The sequence below is a fragment of the Delphinus delphis genome, chromosome 5, assembly GCF_949987515.2.
Source record: "Delphinus delphis chromosome 5, mDelDel1.2, whole genome shotgun sequence".
NCBI lineage: Eukaryota > Metazoa > Chordata > Mammalia > Artiodactyla > Delphinidae > Delphinus > Delphinus delphis.
Window position 1 is genome coordinate 3207018 of NC_082687.1, and position 20124 is coordinate 3227141.

Below are 20124 nucleotides of genomic sequence, written 5' to 3' on the forward strand. Positions count from 1 at the left end.
TTATGTCCACATGGTTTAAAAGGAGTCGGGGCTTCGACTCTAAGCATCAGGATTCAATAGTTTAGCAATTTTACACAGTGAACACTGAATTAATTCTTGAACGACCAATTTGTTCCAAGTAATAGATCAAAATAGCCTAATTACCAAAAAAGTTCTGATTGGTGATTGGCTCCACCTCCAGGCAATATAATCTATTGCTTAACAGAAAATTACAGTACTTAGAAATAAATGAATAAATACTTGTCAAAGTTTTTCTGTTTATTAGTGAGAAAGATGCATCGCCTAGTAAATGACTGGACCACAGCATGTTCTGTGAGAGTGTTAGGTGTATAACAAACTTAACATTTTACAATCAAAGTTAGGTTTCTTGCATGCTGGAGAAATAGGGACTCTCCTTTAGTCAAAATTTCTAATTAACTGAGAGTTGGCCCACACTGGTTTGTCCCTTATCACTCCTAAAATCTGTGAAAATTATACATAAACTCAGCAAACCCTGAAGAACAATGGTGACCTGCATCAGTAGAAGATATAAGAGTTGAAGTCCTTACTTTTGCCCTTGTTCACAACCCGGGGCCAGTGTACGTAGATGTGCAGAGCTTAAATGTGTGTGTGGGATGCAACGGCCTGTGCTCCAGGTTCTGTCTCCTTTGACCTCCTGTTAACTCCAGACCCAACCTCCAGCATGACCTCAGTGAACTCCGCAGCCAGCATACTTCCTTGGCCTTCCAAGCTAATTTATCTTCTTCTAGACCTGATCCTTTTTTGCTGTTTGTTTTTTAATATGAAAACCAAGTGTCACTGTTTTTACTTCTTGTTCCTGGAAATTTTCTTTTAGCAAAAATTATACTTCTGGTTTCAGAAGTTTGGGGACTCTTCCAGGCTAAAAATAAGATACTAATATATGCTTCCCCTGAAACTTGTCCCACCCTCTACGTTCTGGAATGTTGTCGATCTTCTCGGTCCACCTGATTCTTTCTATTTCTGTTTTTCTCTTTTGTCATATATACTCTTGGTAAGTTTCCTCAAACAGTTTTTGGAGCGAAACTTAGGTGTCAAATTAATACAATTCAAGTTGACTTGCTTGGCCAGTTTGTGGTTTACATGAAATATGGTTTGGGGTCTTAACGACGTCACAGCCTTGTAGTTTTGCCAACACTGTGTTGAATACTGTCAAGTTTGTAGAATTATAGCAGAAAATGTTAAAAAGTTAAAAAGGCTTCTAGGCTTGTTTGATTAGTGAGTGCATTACCATACACTAAAACTGAAGTTTCACTCATTAAAAATTCAAACATTAAATTTTAGCTCTCGGCCTTCCCTGGTGGCGCAGTGGTTGAGAGTCCGCCTGCCGATGCAGGGGACGCGGGTTCGTGTCCCAGTCCGGGAAGATCCCACATGCCGCGGAGCGGCTGGGCCCGTGAGCCATGGCCGTTGAGCCTGCGCGTGCGGAGCCTGTGCTCCACAACGGGAGAGGCCACGACAGTGAGAGGCCCGCGTACCGCAAAAAAAAAAAAAATTTAGCTCTCGTGCGCCTACCTTTATAACTAGAAGTTCCAAATAAAAACTAGCCTAATCATATGTGAACTTAATCAAGAAACAAAATGACATGATACCCAGCTCTGCTAAATTATTTTGTTATGTTTACCTTTTTTAATTTTTAAGAATTTTTTGACATTTCCTCTTTCATTTTTTTTTTAACTTTTATTGACGTATAGTTGATTTACAATGTTGTGTTCGTTTCAGGTGTACAGCACAGTGATTCAGTTATACATATACGTATAAATATATGTATTCTTTTTCGACATTCTCTTCCATTATAGGTTATCACAAGATATTGTGGTAAAATACACACAACATAAAATGTACTGGCTTGACCCTTTAGTGTACGTTCAGAGGCCTTACATCCGCCCGCATCTTTGCAGGGCTGTCACCGTCAGCCATCCGCAGAACTCTTTTCATCTTGCAAAACTGAAACTACATTTCCTTACGTTTTCCTTTTAATCATCATTTTCACAGGTGCCTGCAAAACAATAAGATTAGATCCGTATCCGTCTATGCTTTCCGAGGACTCCACAGTCTCACTAAACTGTGAGTACCAGCGCCCATTAGTCTGCCCTTCCGTGGTGGCCTGCCAGCCCGACCCATCCCACCCACCACGGCCCTCCCGCCCACGACAGTGCCCACGGGACATGCAGACAGTGGACGGTGAGCACAGCACTGGGGCCAAGGGCATGGGACCCTGAGTCACACAGGCTGCCGTCCCAGTCCTACCTCACCACTCGCTGGGTGTGTGAACTTGAGAACTTAATTTCCTTTCTAAGCATCGGCTCCCTCTACCGTAAAATGCAAACTACAACAGTACCTACCTCAGGATTGTTGTAAGGAACGAATGAGAAAATCCGTGGGAAGAGTTGGGCACACTGTGCCGGGCACGTAGTAGGAACTCAATATACATAAGCCGTGGTGACGGGAATGAGGATTGAATGAACTTTATCAACATGAGAAAGTCTGGTGATGATTAAAATTTATGAAGGAAAAAACCCAAAGACTTCTCCAGTTACTCTTTTCCCACTAATTCTGCTTTTACAAATACATAAAGCACGATACGTTTAAAAGAACAAAGCTTTTTTTTAAATTATGGTAAAACATATATAACAAATTTGCCATTTTAATCCTTTTTAAGGGTCTCGTTCAGTGGCGTTCAGTACATTCACACTGTTGTACAGCTGTCCATCTCCAGAACTGTTCACCTTCCCAACTAAGACTCCACACCCACTAAACACTAACTCCCCACGGCCCCTCCCAGGCCCCGGCACCCACCGTGGTACTTTCTGTCTCTATGAATCTGACTACTCTAGGGGACCTCACAGAAGTGGAATCAGGTAATATTTTCCCTTTAGTGTCAGGCCTTTTTCATCACGTCTTAAACTTAGCATAATGCCTTCAAGTTTCAGGCATGTTGTAACATATATTAGAATTTCCTCCCTGTTTAAGACTGAATAATAGTCCACTGTGTGTATATATATATAAAATACCACATTTTCTATATTCATTCCTGATGGATGGACATTTAGGTCGTTTCCACCTTTCGGCTATTGTGAATAATGCTGCTATGAACGTTGGTGTACAAATATTTGAGTCTTTGCATTCCATTCTTTTGGGTGTACGCCCAGAAGTGGAATTGCTGGGTCATACGGCAGGTCTACGTTTTGATTTTCTGAGGACCCACCATACTGTTTTCCACAGCATCTGCACCATTTTACCTTCTGGGATTTTGTTGTTGTTTTGTGTTGTGTTGTTTTTAATAACAGCCATCCTTATGGGTGTGAAGTAGCATCTCATTGTGGTTAAGAGCTAAGCTTTTTAAAACAGTCTTTCTCAAAGTTCCATTCCATTTCAGCTGCATTTTACCAGGCAGCTGAAACTTACCACCTAGAAGTTACTGAATGGAAATATAACCAAAAAATCACATTAATAAACAACTCCCTGTATTTTATTTCTGGCCCCTTGCCTTCTATCCTACCCCACTTTTTACTCCTTAACCCAAGAAACTCTTTCCAGTCAGATTCCTCACTGGCTGTACCAGAGTTTGGGGTTGAGTCAAGAAGGCCACCTAGGGCTTCCCCGGTGGCGCAGTGGTTGAGAGTCCGCCTGCCGATGCAGGGGACGCGGGTTCGTGCCCCGGTCCGGGAAGATCCCACATGCCGCGGAGTGGCTGGGCCCGTGAGCCATGGCCGCTGAGCCTGCGCGTCCGGAGCCTGTGCTCAGCAACGGGAGAGGCCACAGCAGTGACAGACCCGCGTACCACAAAAGAAAAAAAAAAAAAAAAAAGAAAGCCACCTAATCATTTACTAGCAGAGAAGGTCACCGGAGACCCAAAGTCTCAACAGTAACCCCTGTGGCTGTGTCTACCCCTTTCCTGCTCTTTCGTGTGTTAGCAAATTACTCAAAGTCAATACTGGAGTCGTCCTCATCATGCTTCTGCCTACCTTTCTCTACAGCCTCTCACAAATCTATTCAAAACTTGCTGAACAGCGTCTGCTTGGTTTAATGTTCAATGGGTGTGCAGGAGGCTCTTGAAAGATGGCACAGACTGGAGAGTAAACTTAAGTGTCTTCCATCTGCACCTTGGTTTTTTCCTGGCGCGAGAATATTGTCTGGCTGTTAAAGTGTCACACGGTTCTGGTCTTTCATGGGTAAACATCAGATACTGCTCTTCATTCATCCGTAGACACTCATTATCCCTCACAGTGTGCAAGGTCTTCAGCGAGACACCGTGGGGGGCATAGAAAGAGAAGTCAGACCTGCTACCTTCTAGCTCCTTATTGCAGTATTGCAGGTAGAACCCTGTGCTTCCACCGGGGAGAGGCACCCACACGCTCTCTGGAAGCTTCCAGTCTACGGTGGGGAAACAATGCCAACATATACACAACAATTAGAGAATGGCAAGGGTGTTTACTTAACTAAGACTTAAACCTATGTGGTTCAGACCACAACTGCTAAGATGATTCCCTAAAAGGAGTGATTATTTTGGGTCCAGAGCAGTGAAGGATGACTCTGAAAAATGAATAGGATGGGGCAAATCAGACAGCACAGGGCATGGGGGGTGGATCAAGTCCCTTTCTAGAGGATTTCTAGTGGCTCTTAAGGGAACCCATGAGTGTTCAGGGCAACTGTTGAAGAGATTCTTAACATCTTCCTGTGCCCAACTGGGGCTCCAGGCTTGCAAGGGAAGGAAGTGGCTCTAATATGGGGCCTTATCCTTTGCTACCCCCAAGAAAAGTCAAATCTGATGGAGAAGGGGAGATTCCTGGAAGGACAGATTTTACAGGATGTCAGCTCTAAGAGCTGTCAGAGTAGCAAAAAGAGAAATCAGTGTGGTCCGTGTATCAGGGGAAGAGGAATTTGAACAAATGCTTGCATGAGAATCATAGGCAATGAGGAAAAAGAACAGGAAAGAAGTTGAAATGGGAGGTTGAACAGAGACCTCATTCTACTAATATGCACCTAGTGTTCCTGACATGCCTGGCTCAAATGTTCAACAGCCCAGTGAATTAGGTATTGGTGTTATGTCCGTTTTAGAGTTGGGGAAACTGAGGATTTCTGAAGTTGCTGTTTGTTTCAGGTCACACTATTAACAAGTAGTGAAGCCAGGAACCAAACTGTCTGACAGCAGATTCAGAGCAGTGAGTTGCTGCATTAGAGAAACTGAGACAAAAGTAAACACGCAAAACAATTTCTCTGCCATTTTAAGACAAAATGGAAGGAAAGGAATATTGCACACATTTGAGTCCAGTGCTTTTGCTACCATTGGCAACCTTAGGTATTTTGAGAGTCTCACCTCCACTTTACCAAACCAAAGGACAAAGTGAAGTGGAATTAGAGTTTTCCAAATATTTCCCTTGCTTTACCAGCTGCTGTTGGGCTGTGTGTGGTTGTGTGTGTGTCCAAAAGTTTTCTTCAGAAAAAAAAAGAGAAAAGGCCACATAAAGACTCTAAGGCCGGGGCTTTCCTGGTGGTGCAGTAGTTAAGAATCTGCCAGCCAATTCAGGAGACACGGGTTCGAGCCCTGCTCCAGGAAGATCCCACTTGCTGCAGAGCAACTAAGCACGTGTGCCACAACTACTGAGCCCACGTGCCACAACTACTGAGCCCACCAGCCACAACTACTGAAGCCCGCATGCCTAAAGCCCATGCTCCTCAACAAGAGAAGCCACCGCAATGAGAAGCCCGCGCACTGCAACGAAGAGTAGCCCCCGCTCACTGCAACTAGAGAAAGCCTGCGCGCAGCAACGAAGACCCAACGCAGCCAAAAATATAAAATAAATAAATTTTTTTAAAAAATAAATAAGGCCTCTATAAAAGAAGAGAGGTGATTTTGAAAGTTGTTAAAAGCTGGTGTTTGCTTTTGGAAGAAAACAAAGAAATAAACACGTAAGAGATCAGCACAACAGAAGGAAGAGTTGGTTCACTCTGCATAAGAGTGAGAAGTAAAGTCGGGTCAAAGTACAATGGGTCTGACTCTCCAGCAAGGCATCCAGAGCAGGTCCATACCTGCCTCCAGGGGCATCTCCTGCATCCCCTCACAGCCTCTTTACCATGACCCCTCACCTTGTCACCGTCACACCTCTCACCTTTGCATAAGCCATTTCCTCTGCCTGGAATCACTCCCACCCATGCTTTGCTTTGTGAATGACACACCTCACCCAAGGCTCAGTTGAGAAGAGCCTTTCTTTTTCTTTTCTTTTTTTTGTAATTAATTTTCATTGGAGTATAGTTGCTTTACAATGTTGTCTTAGTTTCTGCTGTACAGCAAAGTGAATCAGCTGTACATATACATATAGCCCCTCTCTTTTGGATTTCCTTCCCATTTAGGTCACCACAGAGCATTGAGTAGAGTTCCCTGTGCTCTACAGTAGGTTCTCATTAGTTACCTATTTTATACACAGTATAATGTATATATGTCAATCCCAATCTCCCAGTTCATCCCACGCCCTCCTTTCCCCCTTGGTGTCCATACGTTTATTCTCTACATCCATGTCTCTATTTATGCTTTGCAAATAAGATAAGATGTGGCACATATATACAATGGAATATTACTCAGCCATAAAAAAGGAACAAAACTGAGTTGTCTGTAGTGAGGTGGATGGACCTAGAGACTGTCATACAGAGTGAAGTAAGGCAGAAAGAGAAAAACAAATATCGTATATTAACACATATATGTGGTATCTAGAAAAATGGCACAGATGAACCTATTTGCAGGGCAGGAATAGAGACCTCTTTCTTTAACACTCCCTGTCCCCTCTCCCCTCCAAGCTCTGCTTCCCCAGTCCCAGCAGAGGCCGACACCTCCTCCGCTGAAAAGTCAGAGGAACTGTATGTTCTTGTTCTTTTCCCTCTGCTGCTGCAATAACTACCTGCTCACATGCTGTCTTCTACTAGATGCAAAGCCCCTCGGAGAAAGCGATTCCACACCTAGCACAATGCCGCAGCGTAGGGGCTCAAAACAACTTGATGAACAAATGAATAGACAGAGGGAGTGAGGGATTGGCTGATGGTGGGTTGATTATTGGGAAATGAAAAACTAGACGTGAAAAGGTAAGTGATAGAGAACTTTCAGGGCTCCGAGGGCAGGGAAATGGCCTGATGAGAACAACATATAAGAAAATTTAAGATGGACAATTATTGTTCTTCCTTTCCTTGTTATAAGATATCAAGAAGGTATCAAATTTACTGTAGTTATTTCTCTTTTTTCAGGTATCTCAGTCATAACAGAATAACCTTCTTGAAGCCGGGTGTTTTTGAAGATCTCCACAGACTAGAGTGGCTGTATGTTTAATTTATGTGGCATTTTATAGTACTAGCCTTTATGTTCGAAAAATATGTAAATGAACCCATTTTTTTCTTCTGGCTGGCAGGATAATTGAAGAGAATCATCTCAGTCGAATTTCCCCACTAACATTTTATGGACTAAATTCTCTTATTCTCCTGTAAGTACTAAAAATTTATGCAAATATTTCAACTGAAGGAAAAGGCATGAATAAAAATTGGGTTTAACAACATGACATTTAGAATTAAAACCCTAAAATGGAATTTTCAACTAAAAACCATCTCCTAGTCATATCCTATGAGGCTGTTTTGTAGTTGTAACAGTTTTATAAGATCTTCCATCTTCTAGAATGTCAGCCCATCAAAACTGAACACAGCCCCACTGCCATGCTTTATTGAAATATTCTTAAGCACACCGGTACTATCCTCTATTAATCTTGGTAAAGAAAAATACGTTTGTTTAAAATCACCTCCTTTTCAGTACCCACTACTGAAGGGCACAGGACTTTTCTTCAGTTGCTAATGTTACTGCTTCCTCCATATGATGGCTACCGTTTGTCCAATTTTATTACTGACAAGCACTTAAATATATCAAGACTTACAGAAAATAATTTGAGTGAGAAGACAACGAACTTAGTAGATGTTCATGACTTCATAAGAATAATGATAAAACCACGTTTTGACTTCAGTTGAGAAAAGAAACAGAGAAATCAGACTCCTTTTTGTTTCTCTTTTTCAGAGCACTGATGAATAACATCCTTACCCGCTTGCCTGACAAACCTCTTTGTCAGCACATGCCCAGGCTGCACTGGCTGTAAGTTGCTGTATCTCCTCTTTTTAAAAATGTTTATTGAAGTATAGTAGTTGACTTACACTGTTGTGTTACTTTCAGGTGTACAACAAAGTGATTCACTTATACATATACATACATCCACTCTTTTTTAGATTCTTTTCCCATATAGGTCATGACAGAGTATTGAGTAGAGTTCCCTGTGCTATACAGTAAGTCCTTATTAGTTATCTATTTCATATACAGTAGTGTGTATATGTCAATCCCAAACTCTTAATTTATCCCTCCCCCCCCTTTCCCCTTTGGTAACCATAGTTTGTTTTCTATGTCTGTGAGTCTCTTTCTGTTCTGTAAATAAGTTCATTGGTATCATTTTTGTAGATTCCACATATAAGTGATATCATATGGTATTTGTTGCTTTCTGACTTACTTCATTTAGTGTGATAATCTCCAGCTTCATCCATGTTGCTGCAACTGGTGTTATTTCATTCTTTTTATGGCTGAGTAATATTCCATTGTATAGAGGTACCACATCTTCTTTATCCATTCCTCTGTTGATGGATATTTAGGTTGCTTCCATGTCTTGACTACTGTAAATAGTGCTGCTATGAACATAAGGGGTGCATGTATATTTTCAAATTAGAGTTTTCTCCAGATACATGCCCAGGAGTGGGATTGCTGGATCATATGGTAGCTCTATTTTTAGTTTTTTAAGGAACCTCCCTACTCTTCTCCATAGTGACTGCACCAATTTACATTCCCACCAACAGTGTAGGAGGGTTCTCTCTATCTCTTCTTACAGAAGACAACTAACTTGTCTGGTTTTGCCTAGTTCATTTCAGATGTCAGGTTTTTTCAAATGGTAGTTGTTAATATTTTTAGCATGATTTTCTTATTAAACATCCCTATTATCTAAACTAACTCCTCTAAACTCTTATCAAAATAAAACATCTCCAAAACACAAGACATACTTTGGAGGCAGGAAGAAGGAAGACAGAAGGGATGTTATGATATCTATGTAACATCACCCCTTCCCCCCTGTCAATCTGTTCACCTGTTCATTTGGTACAGAAAGACTAAGCCACTTTAGTTTCATTGCTAAATTCTGTGTAATAAGACTATGATACTTAGGCTTTATTTTTGAAGTCTCATCACAACAGAATATGTTCCACAGAGTTTTTCACACAGTAGTTTTGTTTGTGGTAATTATTATCACTCTACCTATGCAGAACTCATTTACCCAGTAAATGTGTCTATTTAAAATACAGGCAAAAATGAAGAAATAAATCCAAAATATTTCTTTAAATGTTCAGTCAATAACCTGCATATACTCTATATATGAAAATCCCCTCTGTCTTTTATTTGTAGGGAATTCCCAAAAGTTTGGTCAAAACACACTAGTTTGGAACCATCTAGGGGAAGAGAAACATCCCCCAAATCATTAGTAAGTCCAGAGGGCATCTTGATATGACAGTATAGTACCCTCAGTAATGACGAACTAAGTCATCAAGGAAAGGGCAAATTAAGTGCGATATTCTTTGTGGTGATTAAATTTGGGCTCAAAAGAATTCACTAATGGTAATTACATGCTCAGTGATCCAAACTTAGTAATGAAGTAAAACTGATTAATATTTATATGAGTAAATTAAAAATTCATGCATTGAGACCAGAAGTAAATGTGGGAGATTTTATGCCCATACAATAAGAAATCTTTCCTTTGTTTTTAAAAAGGTAGCCAAATGTATATTTCAGATAAAAATAAAAAATGATTAGGATTTATAACTAAAGACGTGGACTTTTTAAATTTTTGTTACTAAAATTATAATCTTTAAGTTTTAGCTATCCAAAACAACTCACTCCACATGCATCCCTGAGAGTGAATGTTGTCCCAATTTTAATGCTAGTAATAATTTTTGCTTTGTAAGTATTCATTTTTTAAAATTAATTACAATATCTTTACCTTGTGCATGAACTGTCATTTAGCAAAGTACAAACTAGAAAATCTGTTGGATGTGTCGGCAAACATTTGTTTAACTATGGTTAAGTAGAAAAATAGAAATAAAACAAAAAGAGATATGACAGCCCAGGAGAATATATTTGCAAGATATACAACAGACAACAGATTAAAACTTTTAATATAGTTCTTTCAAAGCAATAAAAAAACTATAAACACCACACTAAAAGATGTGATATTCAAAAAGGAAGGAATATAACTAATAAATAAGCATATGAACAGATGGGGCAATAGCCAAAGATGAGCTAAAGAGCAAGAGGGTAAAGTAAACTTTTATCCGGGGATGAGACAAAGCAAGTTTATATATAGGCAGAAGAAGCTAATGTAAAGGATTTGTAAACGTGGAAAACAGTGAGGATACATTATGGAGCAAGGTCCTGGAAGCCGTGGAAAGGATGGACAAATAAGATGGAATACACACACAGGTGCAATAAAGATGAATGCACCTGCCCTGCTTCAATCGACACGGCACAATTTCAAGATCATAATATGAAGTATAAAGAAAAAGTCACGGAAGGATACATATTATATATGACAATTCCATTCCAACAATGCTGTGCTGAAGCTGTAGACAGCCTCAAGACAATATTGCTCCCACTCTACCAATGAGGAAGAACTTTACAATCTACACAGTCTTAATTTTCTCCAGCCTGTCAGTCATAAGGCAAGCAGGGAAACAATTCTAAGGACTGACCAAGAGAGACGGGACATATACGGTATTTCACCTTTGGCAGAGCACAAGGTGAAGCGTTGACCCTCATAGAGCAGGTACAAAGAAAACTGCTAAAATGTTAACAAACCTGTAAAGGTTAAGTGTGGGCTAGTGTAACCCTTTGGAATACTGGGAACCCCACACTCAAGGGAGTCAGCTATTCCTAACCGGCTCTTTTTCTCTGGCCTCCACCAGCTCATGGAAAAAGCTGGGAGTAATTAAGGAAACCAGACAGAGTCTTCTTTGGTGGCATGCAGGCACAAACCCCACCTTCTCCCCTAGACTCTTCCCTCTTAGGAAGGAAAAGCTTTACACCATGGGGAGAGGGACAGAAAATCTTCCTGCAGCCAGGGACTGTGCATAGATCCACTGCTTCCAAAGGAGCGGTAGCAGCCAAAGCCCTCTACTCCAGCAACAGGGGCAAACAAACCTCTCCAGCCCAGGATCCTGCACTGTTGCCAAGTGGGTTGGGGCTTCTGGGGCATGTGGGACAACCATGCTGAGAAAGCCCCATCCCAGAAAGAGCAAGAGAAACAATTCTTGTCAAATTATAAAGCAATCAACAGAACTAGGCCCAGAGATAACTCAGATGTTACAACTACGAAACAAGGGAATTAAAATACTTATGATTAATCAGTTAAATGATTAATCATAAGTATTTGGGAAATACAAATGGGAAAGGTGGGCAAAACATGCACACATGGAAAATGTCTGCAAAGAGATGGAAGCTTTAAAGAGAATCAGAGAATTACTTCAACAGGCTGAACACAGCTAACAAAAGAATCAATGACCTTGAAGACAGGTCAATAGAAAGCTTTCATTTGAATCAAAATGAGAACGGAGCATAAAACAAAGATAGAACAGAGAATCCAAAAGTTACAGGATAATATAAAAGTGTCTCAAAATGCGTTAAAGTGGTCACAGCAAAAGAAGAGAAGGACAACAGGACAGAAGATGTTACCAAAAATCTTGAGTCTGCTCACCAGACGCACAGCAAAGCCAACCTACTGGCACCAGATTGTGGTGAAGAAAAGTACAGCATTTATTGCAGGTGCCGAGCAAGGAGAATGGGCAGCTCATGCTCAAAAGACCCAAATTCCCTGATGGTTTTCAGGGAAGGGTTTTTAAAGGCAGGGTGAGGGAGGGGACTGCAGGGTGTGTGATCAGCTTGTGCACAACTCTCTGATTGGTTGGTGGTGAGGTAACAGGGTGATGTTACGGGAATCTCAATCATCAACCTTCTGGTTCCAACCAGCCTGGGGTCTACGTGCTGGTGATCAGCATGCCGTTAACTTCCTCCACCTGGTGAGGGTTTTAGTGTCTGCAAAACAACTCAAGGATATGGCTCAGGGTATTATCTATTGCCCTTGAGGAGGAACTAAAGGACCTTGAATTTGTTTTATGGCTAAACTATTAGTATTTTGTCTTGCTTGACTATTTTCCTTTGTTTCACCATTTTCTCACTTCTCTGATTAAATCTGCTCTTTGGAACTCAGGGAAGGCCTAAGAGGCTAAAGCTTTTCTACAAACAAGAGGTGGGGGACATAGGGTCCTGCTCATTTTTCAAAGAAATATCTGAAGAGATAATGACCAAGAATTTTCTAAAATGATGTAATACAAAAAACCAAAAAAAAATCTAAGAAACTCAGAAAAGAAAACAAGCAGAAGTAGAAAAGAAAAAAAAAAAAAAACTGGACAAATCATAGTCAAACTGCTGAAAACCAAAGATAAAGAAAAGCAAAGAAAAAAGCTTGAGACAACCAGAGAAAACAGAGCTATTCAAGCTGTAAAACGAAGATAAGAAATGCAGCACTAACTCTTTTTAAAAGATGGAGGGGCTGTGTTAACACTGGAAAAAAATAGCCTTCTGAACAAAGACTATCACCAGGGATAAAGAGAAATATCACAGAATGATACAGGGCTCAATATGGCAAGAGCCACAGTAATCTTAACTGAGTAAGTAATTTCAAAGGAATAAAGTGAAACCATAACACTATAAAGAAAAATAGCCTGGCGTCAAGAGATGTCATTTAAAACTAAGAAATCTACCAATATGTGGCTATTTGATATTCCTAAGGTGAATATTAATAAATAGCATATAATTGATCAAAATCCTATGGTGAGAGAGAGAGAGGAAAGAAAAGGCAGGAAGACAATACATACTCATTCCATCATTTCTTATAATAGGAAATTGATAAGTGTTATTGTTATTCTCTAAGAAAGAGAAGATACGATGTATTGGGTAAAGTTGTAGTTATAAAGGTTACCAATAGAATATACAAGCCTTTTTCAATGTTAGAATAAATAAAATTTTTAAGCCATTTGTTGAAAGATTTTTTAATCTATAAAACCATATAATAATATTTTTAAATAGCAGACTAAGGTAAGATACATTAGTCAGATCAATAAACATAAGTGGGCTAAAATTACCTACTAAAAAGAGAAACAGATTTTCAAGTTGGATCACAGAGCAAAATCTAACTCAGTACTATGTACAAAAAAGGCCAGCTGTAACTAAGTGATTAAGAAAGATTAAAAATAAAAGACTGCTCAAAAGTATGCCATGTAAATGCAAACCAAAGAAAGTAGGCATCATTTTTTATCTAAGTAGGTAGAAGTTTGGCCAATTTGCATTAAGCAGTACAAAGAAGGACATTTAAATGCTATAGTGTGCAATTTCCAATACAAGATATTATATTAGGAGTATATATATGCACCAAATAGATTCATATAACAACCAAAACAAAAGAAAAATAGACATACATAAGCGGTAAGAAATAATAATCCACCTCTTTCAGTCCATGAAAGATCAAGGAAAACCAAAAAAAGGATATGGAGAACTAAATAACATAGTTAACGAGTTAACTCTAACTGGTACATATCAAAGTGCAAAGTCCCTTCTCGATAACAGAACAGATTTATTTGGGGCGGCAAAGTGCCCAGCTAAAATACTACATTCCCAGACTTCCCCACGTCTAGACAGAGCCACGTGGCCGAGCCCTAATTAATGAGGAGGAAGACGTATAGTGTGGAACTTCTGGGCAACCTCCTTAAAGAGAAACAGGAAGAACCTCCCTTTCTTTCCTTATCCAGAAAAGACGGATATGATGGCTCAAGCTTTAGCAACATCTTGGAACACAAAGACAAGGACCTGTGGACAGTGGATATGAAAGACCTTAGGTTTCTAACAACTTAGTAAAATTACCATACTAGCCTTGGACTACTTAACCCTAGATTTTTTTTTTTAAATCCTTGTGTAGTTATGCTGTTATAGTTGGGTCTCTGTTCTATGTACCTGTGCTTAATCTTAATAGATATAAACTGAAAGTGAAGAACGCCCAAAACACATTCACCAGAATTGACCATGTATTTTAGGACATACACGTTCACAAACAAAACTCAGAAAACGCGGGATTAGCCTAAAGCAGAAGGAGGGTCATCGCATCCTGGGTGTAGGAGACCAGGTGCACATACAGGTAAATCACGGATGTCGGGCAGAAAGGCGAAGGCTTTCCCCTCCTTCATCACCTCAATTTTCTCTGTGAGATAGGAGCCAGAAAAGTACGGGAGGAAGTAGAGGGAGAGGAGATTTGCGTGTTTACAAAAAGCCCCTAGGGGATGAGAGAGGGAATTGAGAGGGCAAGATTCTTGGTGTTTTTGTTTTCTGTTATTGTTCTTCAGATCCAAGAACGAAATTTTCATTTTCAGCCAGTTCTGCCATGTATAGAGGGAAACATAAAGTGGTTATATTCAGAGGATCATTAAGTTGGAAAAGTAATCCAGGCATTAAGTAAGCAAAACACCCCCTCAGGTCCATTAGAACTTGGAGCCCTGGCACGAGGAGCAGATTTGTATGCCATACCCCTGCACATCAAGAACTAAAACCTCTAATTTTAGGAAGAAAGCCACGGCAAATTCACAAATAAAGATTAAAATAAACTCAACATTGAATTTAACAATTTAATCAAAAGTCCCTAGTTTATGCCTCTTACTGACTTTTACAAATAGTAAATTAATATTAACATAAATAGTTTTGCTACCTTAATAGAAAAAAAAAAGTTACAGGTGTTACTAACAAGAAACTAACATCAAGAAATGTTGTGAGGCTTAGGAGAACGTCACCCCCTGGTGGTAGATTCCTGGTAACAACAACAAAATAGGAAAAGGAAATAGAACAGTCTGTGTCAATGATAACCTTCGTTATGGAAGGCCAAAGCCTTGGCCAAGGCTAATGATCAAAAGAAGATAGTACAAGTGCTTTATTTCCAGTTTAATAGAATAATAGAAGTTTTTCTTTAGAAGGGTGATCTAGAATCAAGATTTAAGATTTTAACACAACATTCCATATGTACAGAGATCCTGTCTACAAAAACCTTGTTATGGTATATGCCCTTCTTAGATCACTATAGTAAGAAGAAGCTTATTCTCTGGACACCATGGACTGTGAGCTTAAATTTGACATGTTTTGTGTCCTTCAACGAGTAAATCTGATTTTGCAGTCTGATGCAACAGAGAAAAGCCCTAAGCCTGACTTCAAATATTTCTCTCTTCTTTGCTCTTCTCTGTGGTCAATACACCCTTTTAGTCCATTGACTTGATTTCTAGAACGCTTACATGCTGGCCTTCCAGAGCTTCCAGACAGACTGATTTGTCCGCAGCCATTTTTACTGCAGTGCCACAATAAAACTGACTGTCCCAGATACAGCCTCTCCCGCAGAAAAGATAGACACGTCCATTAATGTCACTCGTGTTTCCCGCATAGATTTTAGTAGCCGTGTCAGACTTCAGCTCATATATTTTAGTGGCAATTGTTCCTGAATGGCTTTACGTGGTATGGTGACTGGTAAGCTAAGTGCTGGGGTAAAACGAGTAGATCTAAGAGCCAGCATCTGCTTCTGAAAGTGTATCCCTGAGCTCGGCTAACTCTGTTCTATGAACTTCCACCATAAACCCTACAACAAGATAAAAGACAGGCAATAGAAGAACGCTTTCATGAAAACCAGGAAGCAGAGACAATTAAACAGCAAGGGAGCTCAAGTCAGGTCTGCAAGCAGCGCCCTGAGTCGGGAGTGGAGAGCCAAGGGCAGCTGTGGGTCTCCCTCTGCACTGGCCTGTGTGGCCATATAATAAAGTAAGAAAGCGTGTTCTCAGGGGTAAAAGGCTATGGAGAATTTTTTCTGGGAGTGTCTAGGCAAGGGAGGTAGAGGTTAAACACTGCTTTGCGGTAGTATCTTCTGCAGCAATAGTAGAATCTTCTGTGGGCTGTAGCAGATAGAGTCACGCCACTCAGAGAAATGCCAGTGGTACCTCTGGATGGGTGTTCAATGCGGATCACTACGTGCTTTCTGTTTATATAGCTGGTAGTTACCACAACAAAAGCTGTCCATGTACCTTTTTTCATTCTCTTCACATTCCTTACGATACATATGTACCCATATGAACACCTCATACCTACGCAACTCAAAACATTTTTACTATTAACACAGAAAAACAGAAACATTATATATAAATATATCATTTCGGCTATTATGTAAGTGGCTACACTTACATTATGTGAGAATCCCTATGAAATCAGCAGTACGTGGGAAAAGAATATTTTACTAGAAAACAAATCATTCTTAACCGACTTTTGTGTGTGATTAAAATTTAGCTTTATCATTTTTTATTTTTATATTTCAGGGACTTTGAAGGCAACCACATCCATAATTTAAGGAATTTGACTTTTATTTCCTGCAGTAATTTAACTGTTTTGTAAGTAACGTTTTGTCCTTTTGAAGTATCGTTTTATCTCTTTACAAATAAAATGAATCATTTAGGCGAACAGAATCTAGCATAAACATGCATAGTAATTACAGCAAATGTTCCCTCTCAACTTGAAGTTTTTTGAAAAGGAAGCACGTTGGCAAAATTACTGAAGTTCAAACCAGGCATAACCACAGATTCACAACATGCGTGGGTCATCACAATGGTACTATCTTACGTGAGACCTGCTTTTCTCAACCTTACAAGCAAGACCCAATTTAAGGGAAAAAACATTTCTCATAAACCACCTAGAATCTGCCCTTGGATCTCAGTTTCAGAAACACCAAATTAAAGTCCTAATCTATAAAAATTATTACTGCAAAGACTGTGGGGGAAATTAATTATGACTTTTAGAAACTGTAGAATGTTCACACCCCTGAGGATGTAACTGCGGACACCAGGATAAACCTTAGAATGTTATCGAGTATAATTTCTCCTTATACTCCTCTCTGGCTTACTTTAAATTCAGGGTGCCTCTTCCGTAACAGTGAGGGATATTGGGGCTTCCTTCAGTATAAAAGTATAACTGCCTCATTTGCAGTTTATTCCTCCAGAAGAGTATTTTTCAAATTGTGGGTTGAAACACACAAGCAGGTGATGAAAGCAATGTAGTATGTCCCGAGCCGCATTTTTTAAATGAAAAAGAATAGAATTGAATTGAATAAAAACATCAGAGTACAATTCAGATGATTAAGTGTATTGTTCCGTGAATCTTGGGTTGTGTGGGTGTATATTATGTCCCAATGCAAAATGCATTTTTCTACTGTTGGTTACCATGTGAAAAGTTTGAAAATCATCATATTAAGATATACAGGACCCCTGTGTACGGGCAATGCAATAGCTACCACTGACACAACAAACATTTTTACCCAGTTATGCCCTCCGCCCCATTCCAGTGGGCTCAAAGCCACTGAAATGTGTGAACTTTTCTGCAGTGCGTTTAGCAGTCTTCAGATGCAGGATTCTATCAGTCATGCAAAACAGTTCATGGTAATTGCCCAAAGGAAACCAAATTGCACTTAAAGGACACAGGCCAAATAAATATCCAAAAAATGTAGCCCTTCTTTTCTATTCTACTTGTATTTGTTTTTAAAGAACCCTCTGTATGAAGAAATCATTCGTGAGTTTCCTCTTCACAGATGCTTGTGTTTTTCTGGTCCAAGGATGCTGGGAGAAAGTGGTAACGGTTTGGAGCGCTGAGAGGAAATAAATACTTAAGGATGGGATGAGGCCAGGTTCCAGGCATGTCCCACAATGCCTCAAGAACTGGAAATCTTTTAAAGGTTTCCTGTGAGTTAGTCCTTTATGCTATGTCATAACACGACGTCAGGGCAGAGATGAAGTGTCAGGACTTACAGTCTCATTCAGCATCCCAAACTAGAGATCTTCTGAGTTGGTCCAGCTTGAAGTAGACCTCCTGCAGCATCTCCACCCTAAATCACATCAACCGCCCAATGTGCACCAGTGCTATTGTGTGGGAGGTATTTTGTTCGACGGACACACCATGAAGCCTACAGAGGCGACCCTAAGGCAGCTCCCTGGGCTGACGCTCAGTCTGTATTCTCAGGAGTCAAGGTTTTCACTCTTCCCCTGTGGAGCTCTTCCCTAAATCACTTAGAAATTTGAACACTACTTTACTTTTATCATCATTGAAAGATCTGGGAAATTTAAGATTAAAGTTATTACAGACTGGGTAATTTATCACGCTACCTCAACCTCTCTTGACGTGAAAAGTGCACTCCACGTAATTATTTTTGTTTCTCCAATAACTCACCTATCAGTTACCTCTGGAAGCTACAACATCCTTTTCTTTTTACTTTCAGGGTAATGAGGAAAAACAAAATTAATCACCTCAGTGAAAACGCGTTTGCACCGCTCCAGAAACTAGATGAATTGTAAGCTCGATTACACATATATTGATAAGAATTTTCTTTCTACTGTTCCAGTTCATAGTTGTCACACGTATACATTTTTATACATTTAAGAAAGATTTATTTTTCTCTCTTCCTAGCACTATTTCTGCATACCTTGAGCCACAAAGGAATTCTGATAGTTAAAAAAATATGTGTAAAGGAAAACTATGAAATAAATATTTGAGGAAAGTGAGGTAAGGGAAACATAGCTGTGGAGAAAGAATAAAGTCTGGGGAGATCGATAAATAAAATACATCTTGCACCACTCTAACCCACTGCTGGAGAGGGATAGCAAATTTATCTTTAAGTTTCCTGGAGAGTTAGGATTTAAAAACCAGGAGATAAAAAGACACCACTCTGCTGATTCTGAAACCAAAGGATAATCTTGGATCCATAAGGAAATTAGACACTACCATGGGTAACATCCCAGTCTATAATAATGGAAAAGAGAGCTATTTATAACGTCCCTTTTTTAAGATCAATGACACAGTTCCAAAGGACATTAAGACAACTCTCTGATAAATCAAAGCCTTGTGGTCCAAGCACATAGGAGCTGATTGTCCAAATAAAATATACACAGGACAACAAATGAAGTACATGTCCTTCAGACAATTTTTTATTTTTTACCATTAATTTCTTCAATTGGGTTTTTGCTAAAGTTTAGGCTAGCCACCAGTTTGATTTTGTGAGTTCTAGAAAGAATCTGGAGTATGGACAGAAGGTATATGTTTGACAATTAACTGGGAAGAACTTTGATTCATTAAAACTTGTCCATAAAAATTAAAGAGTGTAACTAAACTGTTTCTCGGGACACCTTACCTGCAAACTAGGACAGGTGGAGGGAATACACATGCCACAGACAGAAACGTTCCTCGGGAACCAATGAAGCATTGTGCTCCAAAACATCAATAAACAAGCCACTGAAACCCCGTTTTTCCATGACCATTAGCTTGAAACCTTTTTCAGTAGACAGTACCAATCATTCACAAAACGCACAAGAAAATCTCAATAGATATCAGAACCAAGCACCTGCTGTAACAGCTCCCAGTGTCTGGCAAGTGAACCATACCATCAACACACAGGAAATTATTTTATTCCCAGTAGTGGGGAGAGGTGTGTGTAGGTGACTCGAAAGGTAGTATCTAGCCATGAAAATACACGCTCGTCGAGGGGTCCATGCTTTTCCTTGTTTTATCCTACTTGCCACCGCGATCTGAATACCAGAAGGTAATTTCTGCCAATCCTGACTTGCATGGTGGCGCTGAGGTGCAGGTTCTAAGTATCAGTAACCAGTAGTGAGCATGGAACACAACAGCTTGGTCCGTAACCAGCGCTAATGCAGGTTCAGAGATAAAGGAAAGAGCAACAAAGGGGCAGAGAGGGGCACCAAGGCCAAGAATTAGTCCTGCCTAAACCCTGCCGAGTCCCATACCCAACGCTGGCTTGAAAAATCGGATTTACAGGGATGAAAATGGCATGTTTTCTAAGAGGTGATGGCTTTAAATGGGTGGGTCTAGACCTCAAATGAGTGACTCTCCCTTTGAGAGAGGGTTTGGACTACACTCTG

General features: G+C 40.0%; 1 protein-coding gene across 4 annotated transcripts in view; it reads left to right on the forward strand.

Annotated features, from left to right (window-relative positions):
• Positions 1 to 20124, forward strand: part of RXFP1 (relaxin family peptide receptor 1) — a 41391-nt gene that overhangs the window by 6015 nt on the left and 15252 nt on the right. For 3 of the 4 annotated variants that reach the window (XM_060011584.1, XM_060011585.1, XM_060011583.1), the window contains exons 4-9: positions 2014 to 2085; positions 7255 to 7326; positions 7416 to 7487; positions 8066 to 8140; positions 16522 to 16593; positions 18468 to 18539. In XM_060011584.1, coding sequence (XP_059867567.1) covers positions 2014 to 2085; positions 7255 to 7326; positions 7416 to 7487; positions 8066 to 8140; positions 16522 to 16593; positions 18468 to 18539 — 435 coding nt within the window. The remainder of the gene's footprint in view (positions 1 to 2013; positions 2086 to 7254; positions 7327 to 7415; positions 7488 to 8065; positions 8141 to 16521; positions 16594 to 18467; positions 18540 to 20124) is intronic. The other variant, XM_060011582.1, reaches the window with a different exon arrangement.